Source organism: Chenopodium quinoa, unplaced genomic scaffold (genome assembly GCF_001683475.1).
Source record: "Chenopodium quinoa cultivar QQ74 unplaced genomic scaffold, ASM168347v1, whole genome shotgun sequence".
Lineage (NCBI taxonomy): Eukaryota > Viridiplantae > Streptophyta > Magnoliopsida > Caryophyllales > Amaranthaceae > Chenopodium > Chenopodium quinoa.
In genome coordinates this window covers 98,885-109,655 of record NW_018744560.1, presented here as the reverse complement: position 1 = coordinate 109,655, position 10,771 = coordinate 98,885, and the positions used below count along the sequence as shown (strand labels likewise).

The 10,771-nt window shown below is 36.1% G+C and overlaps 1 protein-coding gene across 3 annotated transcripts; it reads left to right on the top strand.

The window, feature by feature from the left end:
• The first annotated feature begins 1,775 nt into the window (after positions 1-1,775).
• Positions 1,776-10,559, top strand: LOC110699012 (elongation factor Ts, mitochondrial-like). Of its 3 annotated transcripts, XR_002506830.1 has the most exons (10): positions 1,788-2,278; positions 2,550-2,829; positions 2,931-3,103; positions 3,437-3,526; positions 3,618-3,792; positions 4,025-4,209; positions 4,827-4,952; positions 5,105-5,193; positions 8,710-8,828; positions 10,219-10,559. XR_002506830.1 is itself a non-coding variant. In XM_021876498.1 (9 exons), exons 2-9 carry the CDS (start codon positions 2,550-2,552, stop codon positions 10,259-10,261), a joined length of 1,161 nt encoding a protein of 386 aa, XP_021732190.1. In that variant the 5' UTR covers positions 1,776-2,278; positions 2,533-2,549; the 3' UTR covers positions 10,262-10,559. The 3 variants fall into 3 exon arrangements, 2 of the variants coding, with proteins under 2 accessions (XP_021732190.1, XP_021732189.1); XM_021876498.1 differs by lacking the exon at positions 8,710-8,828 and having other exon boundaries at positions 1,776-2,278; positions 2,533-2,829; XM_021876497.1 differs by lacking the exon at positions 8,710-8,828 and having other exon boundaries at positions 1,807-2,278.
• Positions 10,560-10,771: the final 212 nt, after the last annotated feature.

The following is a 10,771-nucleotide window of genomic DNA, read 5'->3' as shown; positions in this document are numbered from 1 at the left end:
TTACCTCATAATCTAGATTATAGTAGTTAATTAGGAATAGAAAGATCTGTTTCTCTGTGGATTCGACCCTACTTCCCTATCTACATTAGTTAGAGGATTTAGGTATTACTTTTGATTTGGGGATACGACTTTACCCTGTCAAAATTTGGCGCCGTTGCCGGAGAAACGGTTTTATTTTTATTTCTAATTATTATTAGAATCTAGATTATTTTTAATTTAATTTTTTTTAATTTAATTTTTTTAATTTTTAATTTTATTTTTTTTATGAGTTGAAAATATCCATGCTTATGTCAGTACAAGAATTATATAATTTTTATGCAACACCTAACTACTGTAGTTGTCAACGACTTTACCCTGTAAAAATTTGGCACCTCACTTAATACATCATTATTGTACATTTTTTTTTTATTTGAAGAAAAGTATACGGTGAATTAATTAATGGACAAAGTGTCCGAGAGTACATAAGGTGAAATACTCGGGGGACAATGATTCACCCAAACTTGTTCTACATCGTTAGGAAAAAGCTTAGGGCTTGTATGGCATTATTTTTGGTTTTCAGTTTCCTGTTTTTTTGAAAACTAAAAACCAAAAACAGGAAACAGGAAAAAGGTGTTTCCACTTTTCTGTTGTAAGTTTTCAAAATTATCATGATTTTAATAAGTCTAAATAATTTTTGATTCATTATGTGACATATATAATATACTTTTACAAAACAAAAAACCAAAAAACAGAAAACCACAGCGATGTCAAACGAACCCTTAGCTAACTGATGAGCAACGACATTGCCATCTCTTTTAACATGGTTCCAAGCTATCGAATTAAAACATAAACTTAAAGCTAAAACATCTTCTAAAACACTATCAAGATCCGAGAGAAATACAGCAGCAATTGATAGGCGGTTCTAGGGGTGCTAATCGACCGAGCCGAGCCCGAACTATGGTCAGCTCGGCTCGTGATCGTTTAAATTTGTTCGAACTCGAACCGAATTCGAACCTTTATGAGTCAAGCTTCGACCGAGCCGAGCTTTGACTAAACGTTGACCGAGCCGAATTCGAACTGTTCACGAACAACCTTGATTTATTCTTATCCCTAATTTACTTGTCTTCTTTATTGTTCATTATTAAATTTTTTACTTTATAACGAGTTTATTGTTTTAATAATGAAAATACTAACTTATTGTTGTGTAATATCGATTGATAAAAAAATTTGTATTTATATACATGATTTTTTTATATGGAAAAAATAAACGAGCTTGTTCACGAACTTTTCGAGCCGAGCTTGGCATAACTCAGCCTGGCTCATTAAGGTCTCGAGCCGAACTCAAACCCGAGTCGAGCCACCACGAATCGAGCTTTGACCAAATCGAGCTCGAATAATTCACGAATAGCTCAATCTCATTATCACCCCTAGGCGGTTCACAAGAACTTGGCAATCAAATTCCACAATGACACATCTTTGAGACGATACACCTTGGCTAGTCTGACTGCCACGCACAAGGCTTTCCCTTCAGCTATATCCGGAGGCCCCAGGCACGAACTCTTCTAGAAGTAGCAAATAATACCTTCCCCTCACTGTCCCTAGAAACAACTCCCATTCCCACCCATCCCTCTGTGGCAAGAGATGCATCGACATTTACCTTAATCACACCAGGTGGGGGAGGTTGCCAACATTTGCTGCTTCTTTACGGTCTAGGCACATTCGAGGAGTACATTTTCTTTCCATACAGCCCGAACTCTTCCACAAGTCTGCCAACAGGAGCCAACATAATTCCATTTGGAGTCCATTTAGCCTCGAAGACTTCTTGTTTCTCTCACCCCAAACACACCAGGCCAAATATGCAGCACGCTGCTGTAATTTAACAATATATAGTTAGACCAATTTTGCATCATATCTTTCACCTAGGATTTGGATCACACTTCACTGCATTTCCCGACCATTAGATTGCAATTACTCATACAAATATGCAACAAGTCGGTGTATTACTCGGGCCAATAATCGCTTAATCTTGAATACCCAACAGACCCAAACAAGACACAGGCTCGGACCGGCAACCCATCTAGCGCAAAGCCTTGCAAAGTCTTACACACTTTCAACCCACAAACAACTTCTCTTCTCTCTCTCCACCAGTCCACCAGCACAGCCGTCGCCCTCCGCAAAAGTGTGCTGCTTCAGTCACTCCACAGCCATCACAACCACCACTAACTCCCTTTCTCCGACGATCCCCACTTCTTGTGTCGTCTTCCCAACCTCTTTTCTTCTTCTGCTATTGCCCTGCAAGGTAAGATTTCTGATTCCTGAATAATCAATAATCTAATTTCATATTTTTCATGTTTCTTCCCTTTTATTCTTGTTCCCAACTTCTATCATTTTTTTCTTTTTTTTTTTTGTTAAAGATTGTGTTTTTCTATAATTTTGTTCTAAAACCCCTGTTACATTTCCTTAAACCCTACTTATTCTTGTGTTAAATTAACCAATTATACTGAAAACCCTACTGTTTTCTATGTAATCTGGGCAATTACACTAAAAACCCAGTTGAAAATTTGATTCAGATGGCTTTTTATGGGGGTGCAAGGCGCTCAATTGGGATTATTTGCAGCAAAATGCGATCTGGGCATCATGGGTTTTCGACCATTGCTGTCAAAAGAAATTGTTCTGGCACAATTGTTGATGATGTTCAGTTTAATATGGGGTTTTCTGGGCTGTTTTTGAGGAGATATTCTGCTGCATCATCATCTGATCAGATGGGTCTTATTAAGCAGCTCAGAGAAAGAACAAGTGCTCCTATTAAAGATGTTAAATCTGCTCTAGTTGATTGTAATTGGGACATTGGTAAGGAAAAGAACTACTTTTGATATTAGGCTGATGTTTTTGAGGCGCTGTTTAGAAGTTTTTTCGATGTTTGAATTTATAATGTGATTGTTTTCCTGCAGATGCTGCTCAGAAGGAGCTGAGGAAACGAGGAGTTTACCTGGCTTCAAAGAAGTCGTCCCGAGCAGCCACCGAAGGTTTGCTTGCCCTTGCTCAGGATGACACAAAAACTGCTATTATTGAGCTGAATTGTGAGACTGATTTTGTTGCAAGGAATGATATATTTCAGTACATGGTCAGTGTGAGATCCTTTCAGCTTTCACTGTTCCCTTGGTGTTCATAGTGTTTGTAATTGTATCAATATTTGGAAAACCTTAATTATGCTGATCTTGCATTTGTTATGCTAATCTATAAGAAATATTGAAAATCTCAGTTTGTGATAGAACAGTGAGTCAGTGATGTCTAAGGGGATTGATACTTTGGAAGTGATGAAGAAAAAATTTCATATAATTCTTGAAAAAAATTTGCTTTGGATGCATGCTCGTGTCTTGTTTTCCTCCTTTCTTGTATTGTTTTATTTGATATATTCATCTTATAACTTGGTTTCATTTGTTTACCAATCTCTCAGGCTTTATCTCTAGCAAAGTTGGCATTGTCAGCCGAGGGTTCTTCTCAGCAAGTAGCTGAAGCCTTTCCAGTGACACTTGAATATTTAGAGGTCTGAAATTTGCTCCATCCTATTGATCTGCTCTCCAGTTATTCGTTCTTGTCGATATATGGCGATTCATTGTAACATGTAAATGATCCAGAGCTTGAAGCTGAATCTAACCCATCCAAAACTAAGCGGAGAGAAGAGTGTGCAAGAGGCAGTTGTTGAGCTGGCAGCTATGATGGGGGAAAATGTCAAACTAAGGAGGGGCTTTGCATTGTCAAAAACTTCACCTGGTGTCATTTCTACATACCTTCATTCAAGTCCCCAATCAGGTAATGTGATTCAGTTCTGATTTACTGCTCAAAGAAACCTGTATAATAGTTGGACAGAAAATTTCTGATGAAATCTTGCAATTGATACAAAAGATTGATTATTTTTTAGTTGTGATATGCCTTAGAAAATAGTCATGACTCATCAGTGCTATGCAGTAGGATTGTTTTGCTAGAAGAATACTTTGGACTAATAACCAGATAATAACTAAGCTATTCCGACGTCTTCATTCAGGCGTGGGTCGTATGGCTGCAATTTTATCTTTACAAGTGGAGAACCCAAATGTTGACTTGGCTGCCCTACAACGTGTTGGATCGGAGTTAGCTATGCATGTAGTAGCTTCCAAACCCTTATTTCTCTCAAAGGAACTTGTTTCCTCTGATGCCTTAGATAATGAACGTGAAATTCTCAGATCTCAGGTATTGTATTGGTTTGCTTTGCTGAGCATATGGTCGTTTATTATCACATGATCTTGTTTAATCTGTAATAAACTAGGGTTGTCTTTGTTGTCCCGTCTACTTATATTAGGACGTTGAGAAGCTATTGGTTCTCTTTACTGGCATTTCCGTATTTTGCTTGGTTCAAATGCAATTAGATTATGTCGGCATTGTCAATCAATCCAACTATGGATAGGTCAGAAGGAGTTACAAAATGGAGATTCAATTCATGTTTGATGCTTATCTTGATGAAGTATTTCCTCTATTTTTAATTAATCACAAAAATGGAAAGAAAGCTTGTAGACATCAGTCCATTTTTCCTCTTTTAGTGATTATCTTTAGGATAGATGCTTCTCATGAAGAGAATGTTATTGCGTTACTGCAATTACCCATTGTGTGCTTTCCTCTAAACCCTTTGCCTGTGTTTTTCTTATACTACTTACCCTTTACTGGCTACTCTGCAAAGCTATCTTTGTTCTTTATATCCATTGTGTTTATGTTGCTTCTTCTTTTCAAGCTAAATTTTGCATATGGATTAATTGTGACAAGTATTCCACCTAATGTTTGTTAATCTATGAGATTGCTTTCTGTTAACACAGGCAGAAGCATCTGGGAAGCCTAAGATGGCCATTGAGAAGATGGTAGAAGGACGAATAAGGAAATACTTAGAGGAAGTGGTTCTATTGGAGCAAAAGTATGTTCTTGATGATACAGTCAATGTGAAGGTTAGTTAATCTTGTAGAAGTACTTGGATTTGGGTTTTTGTTCTTTGCCCTACTGATTGGACTTTCTTACTAACTGTAGCCCAGAAATGCATTATTTGCTTTTGCATGGAATTAATAGGATTGTGATGTTTATCATTTTGCATTTTTTGCAGACTGTTTTGGATAATCTGAGCAAGGAAGTTGGGTCCCCTGTAAAGATTGAAAGCTTTTTTAGGTTGGCAGTAGGAGAAGGAATTGAGAGGTAAGAAGTCAGAACCATTCCATTCCTGAAGTTTTTCTACTCTGATAATCTGATGTACATTTACTCATTCTTTGTCATCTTTATTCAAGGCGTTGTGCCTGTATGAAAGTAAAATTGCTGATGTAGGATAGTATGTTGTTACATGTCTAAACTAAAGGAGTATGGCTTGTTATTCTTTGGGTGGTTTGCTAGGATTTGCCAAAATGTTGAATCTAAACTAACTTTTCTTGTGTTACTTCCCCTTAAAATATATATACTTTATTTTGGATGTCCCAAGAAATCTAATGCTTGCTTGAAAAATTCATTAAGGAACATAGTCATGTGAGAGCTTGTTTGATTTGTCTCAAGGTGTAACTTTCAAATATCAAATATTTGTATTTTTTATAATACTTGTATAAAGATAGTAACATTTGAATGTGGGAACCTTGCAAAAAGTGAAACATGGCAATAAAAAAGAATTCAATGGTGTAGTAATAGTAACGATTAAAATTTAATGTGTCACAAATATAAATGATTATTGGGTGGCATGAAAATTAATATAGGAGACATCATAGTAAACAATGTATCCATAATTCATTTTGTTATTGTTGTATATGGAGGCAGTATTAAATGATTGTATGTAATGGTCAAAATTAGTAGAAATATTACGCGGTACAATCTTTTTGGGACAGGGGATTAGATCCCTAGTAATGTACCCCTTCCCATAGTTCCCAACAATGGCGAAATTAGAAAAGGAATACATTACATGCTTGGTGTAAGCCTTGTGCTTTGAAATCCTGTTCCCTTAAGAAAAAGTATGAATAATATATAGGCGTTATCATGGATGTGATTACTTGATTAATGCTTCTTCAGTTAAATTATTTTATGAGTTGGAGAAAGACCAAACCCTATTTCCTATCCTATCTTTTGAATTTATTGCATGAAAAAGGTTTGAACAATCCTTGTAGTTCCACTTAAAACTTCATCCTTTTTCCTGAGTGGAAAAACCCTATTTGACTGGAGCATTCTGTCAATGTTGGACACCGCCTGGCATGATGGATTGATTGCAAAATCATAAGACAATTATCACTGTCACTCCATCAGAGCTACTCTATAGTACATCTTAAAAATGTCTCTCTTTCCATACTTTATAAAATCCACTTTAAAAATGTGGGATAATGCTTCCAGATTGTCTTGTGCCATAGCTTCTACCTTAACCTTTTTTTCAAAAAATGTTATTCTTGAGGACTCAAGGTATTTTCTAGATCAGTATAACCCAAGCTGCAGCATAATGGAATGACTTCTCACCGAAATAATCTTGTTTAGGTAATTAAATTATATGAATATAGGAGTTACATCAGAATAAGATAAGGTATTGTGTGCATAATTGTAGGAAACGTGTAGACTTGTGGTTTAAAAGTAGTTTTTTTTTTTTTTTTTGTAAGATTTTAATGAGATGTGGAGATAATGATGTCATATTCTTAATTTGGGCCAAATTCGATATAGGTTTCCCTTCTCAAGGTAGGTCTAAACTCTAAAGAGTAAGCTGGTGAAGGGAAAACTGTTGAAATGTGGTGTTGTAAATATTGCGATTTTTTTTTTTTTTTTTTTTTTTGGGGGGGGGGGTGAAAGGTGGTGCTGTAAATATTGTGAATGAATAGAGGGTGTGGATGGTGTTTAATGAGATGTGGAGATAATGATGTCATATTCTTAATTTGGGCCAAATTCGATATAGGTTTCCCTTCTCAAGGTAGGTCTAAACTCTAAAGAGTAAGCTGGTGAAGGGAAAACTGTTGAAATGTGGTGTTGTAAATATTGCGATTTTTTTTTTTTTTTTTTTTTTTGGGGCGGGGGGGGGGGGGGGGGGGGGGGAGGTGAAAGGTGGTGCTGTAAATATTGTGAATGAATAGAGGGTGTGGATGGTGCAGTGGCTTTTGTGATGACTCCCGTACTTGTAAAAGGGATGCTATTGGTACAAATCTGATTATTGTCTGCACATATGGCTCTTTTCTTTGTATGGCTCTTTTCTTTGTATGGCTCTTTATACCTAGGCAAACCAACCTTCCATTAAGAAGAATTGTGCTATGCTCACTATAATAGTACCGTGCTAAACCTTAGATTGCTATGATGTGGTATATAATATGTCCTTACTAAAGTGGGTTAGGCACTGCCATGGATAGGGCATCTAAGGTTCAAATCTTTTGAAGAGAGTCTAATAACCCATCCTATTTTTGGCATCTCACATTGGCAGAGGGATATTTGGTCGTTGATCAAACACCCTAAGGCCAAACAATATTTCTACCCTAACCAACCTAAGACAAGTCTAGGGCAAGTAAAGGGTCGTATCCACAAATAATTGGGATTTCTCACCTAATTATCAAAACTAAAGCAACCACATCATCTAAACAAAAAACCTTAATCAAGATGGAAATTTAGCTAATCTCACAAGAGAAGACTCACAACATAACTTCATCTTTCAATGCAAACATAAGAAGTGAAACACGAGCAATAAGTGGTCTTCAAATTATACATGCATATAATCAACTCTTGAACTATCAATCAACCACCCAAATAAACATGCAAGCATCCAAAATTATTTAACCCATGGCTTGGTTAGGTTTTCACTCAACCCCTAGCTAAGAGACTACTCACACATCATGGTGAAGAACAATATAGCTTCAAGTTGTAATTCTAGTATTAATTTAACAATTTGAGAAAGGTGATAAGAAGAAGGTAGGTTGAGCATGCAATAAGAATTGAACAAGATTAAAGAGAAATTAACAATTCAAAGCAAGTAAAAACAGAAGATAAAAAGAGATAGAGGAAAGAGATTACTAGTGGAGCTTCAAAGTTGGAGAAATTGATGAAAGTAAGAGAACGAACTTCAATTAATCTACTATAGTGATTGAGTTTGAGAGAACCTAAACTAATTAATGAGAGCTCTAAGCACTAACTAAGAGATAAGGGCCTAATAAAAAGAAAAAAAACTCGTACAAAATAATCCAAGGGAGGTATTTATACCCATAGGCCTAAAGAGTTACATAGTAAAATCCGCCCAAAAATCGGGTTTCACAGCAGTAGCTCCCACTTTTGGCTTGTATGCATGTCCGCTCCTTGGGTGATCTGAATGGGTGTGCGCGCACACTCCAAGAGGGATGGTGGCTTCCTTTACTCATTTTTGCCATGCTCAAGCCTCAATTCTCCCATTGTACCTACAAGGATGAACAAACACACCAAGAGGGACGACAAGGCCAAAATGACTACAATTATGTACGAAAGGAGTTAGAAAGGAATAAAAATGGGGAAAAATACTGCAAAATCTAGTTGAAAGAACCACATAAAGTGGACAAATATTCCATGTATCACGCATCCTTAAGGGGCCACTCAACAATGAAAGGAAGTCTTTGTCGTAAGGTGCTTTAGATACTGTGAACTGGAAAATAGGGGGGGGGGGCTTTTTCATTCACAGTCTTGTGGCACCACCTTCAGACGGTGTCTTCCTTTCATCGGCTTACTCTTTGGACCTACCTTGTACAGGGAAATTTATACAAGATGAAAGAAAGACTCTGTAGAAAGATGGTGCTATAGGAGGGGCTGACTTGTTTTCGACAGAGTCTTCCTTTCATTGGCTTACTCTTTGGACCTACGTTGACAAGGTAAATTTATAAGTGATGAAAGTAAAACTATTTTGATGGGTGGTGCTATAAATACTGTGAATGAGTTCTATGATTAAAATGGCATTGGATTTCAATTATATAGCCTTTGGACTTACTCCACAATTTTCTTTACATGCCTTTATTTTGTACACTATGTGTCTTAAGTGAAATGTGATCAAGAGCAATTCAGCTAAAGGATGTGAAGGGAGCAGGATCTAAATGACTAAGCTGAAGATAATCTTAAGATACTAACAAAATGGATTATTTGAATGGTCATAGGCCCTGTTTGGTAATTAGTTGGTAGCTAATTAATACAACTGATTATATTAACTGGTTTGACTAGTCGGTTACATTAACTTGTTAGACTAGCCGGATGGTTGTGTAAAGGTGTTTGGTAAATACATGTTCTAGTGCATGTAATAACTAAAATGCCAATTCTTCAATAAGCTAACTTTAGAAAGCTCCTTTTTTTTTGAGCTTTTTTCAAAACGAGCTTTTAGAGCCCAATAAACTATTTGCCAAACACTCAAATTATCTTTTTCATTTGGTCAAACCACTAAAAAGCCTCAATAAGCTAAAAACAATTTTAAAACTTTACCAAACAAGGCTATAGTCCCCTAAGGCCTATAGAAAAATTGTTGAACTTATAGAACCTTCAGATTGTGCTATTACTCTCCCCTTTCATATGATAGAGAAGATCAGTCAGATTTCACAATCCGCTGATTGACTTATTTTATTTTCAAAAGGTAGTATATATATCACTTTTTCAGAAAAACTACTTTGTAAGAAAATTGCAAGCAACCACCTTTATAATATTTTGTTAAAGCAACATTAAATCTCCAACAAAAAATGATTACATTTCTTCCATTAATCATTATATAATTCAAGTGTTCACAAAGAGTAACCATCACTATTTGCCTTTGGTCGGCAAAACTGTTAGATGAGGGTGAACTTAAGCTATTTTTTTGCTTAAAGTTAGGATTGCTGTTTAAAATGTCTAATAGGGCTGTTTTTACATTGTAAAGTTATGTGGATTATGTTTTCAAAATTTGATGCATGGTGTTTATAGCACTATTTGTTTTCAGATAAATATCTCAAATTTGAATGATTTAAAGTCAAAGAATATGTCAATTATTGGGTTCATTGTATATGGAAATCCTAGAGGAGATAATGAAGATGCATAACAACATTGGACCCATTGTATCGAGTTTTTAAATGGATCTGATCAATGGCATAATATTATGTCAATGAATCATCTATGCTTATTTACCTGTCCCCTTTACACAAAATTCTCTCTCATCCTGTGCATGTGTTAAAGAAATGTTCTGCTTGATTGAGCTCATTCCTATGATAACCCCTGACAATTTGGTCATGTATATCATTAATGCAGTTCAGATGCAAGTGAATCAGAGCAGGTGGCTCAGACTGCTTAGGATTTGCTTATGGGAATGTCATTTTCATTTTCTTTTTATGGTATTGGACATACCAATGCTCAAGAGTTCATAGGTAAACGCAACATGTAGAATTTTTGGATATTTTTGTATCTAATTATCAAGCATATATTCTGCTGAGCTAGGGCTAGTCGTGTACCCACAGTCGAATAAAAATATCCCTTGCGGGTTAAAACTATTAGACATACATATACTGATTTGACATTGTGGCCTTGTTTATCAGTCCATGGCCACTTGGAATGCTACATTTTTGAAGCAACAGAACTTAGAAGATTGTTGATCTCTGCTTTGCTTCTAGTTATCTTGATATACCTAGTTTTTAGTTACTATTCCTAGTTATTTGGTTAACATGCATTTTAAACACGAAGTTAAAAGTTTATAGGAAGTGGAAATGTCTTATATCTAATGGTGGAAGTTACTTACCTATATGTTCAATCAAACCGTTCATGGCTTTTATTATGGTTTGCAACTCCTTGGGAGTTAAAAGACTCG

What these genes read in the sequence shown, in the direction of transcription:
- LOC110699012 (XM_021876498.1), top strand. Translation starts at nt 2,550, where the DNA reads ATGGCTTTTTATGGGGGTGCAAGGCGCTCAATTGGGATTATTTGCAGC. An exon ending in TGATTGTAATTGGGACATTG is followed by an intron (nt 2,830 to 2,930) that starts GTAAGGAAAAGA and finishes GTTTTCCTGCAG; the next exon opens with ATGCTGCTCAGAAGGAGCTG. An exon ending in ATGATACAGTCAATGTGAAG is followed by an intron (nt 4,953 to 5,104) that starts GTTAGTTAATCT and finishes CATTTTTTGCAG; the next exon opens with ACTGTTTTGGATAATCTGAG.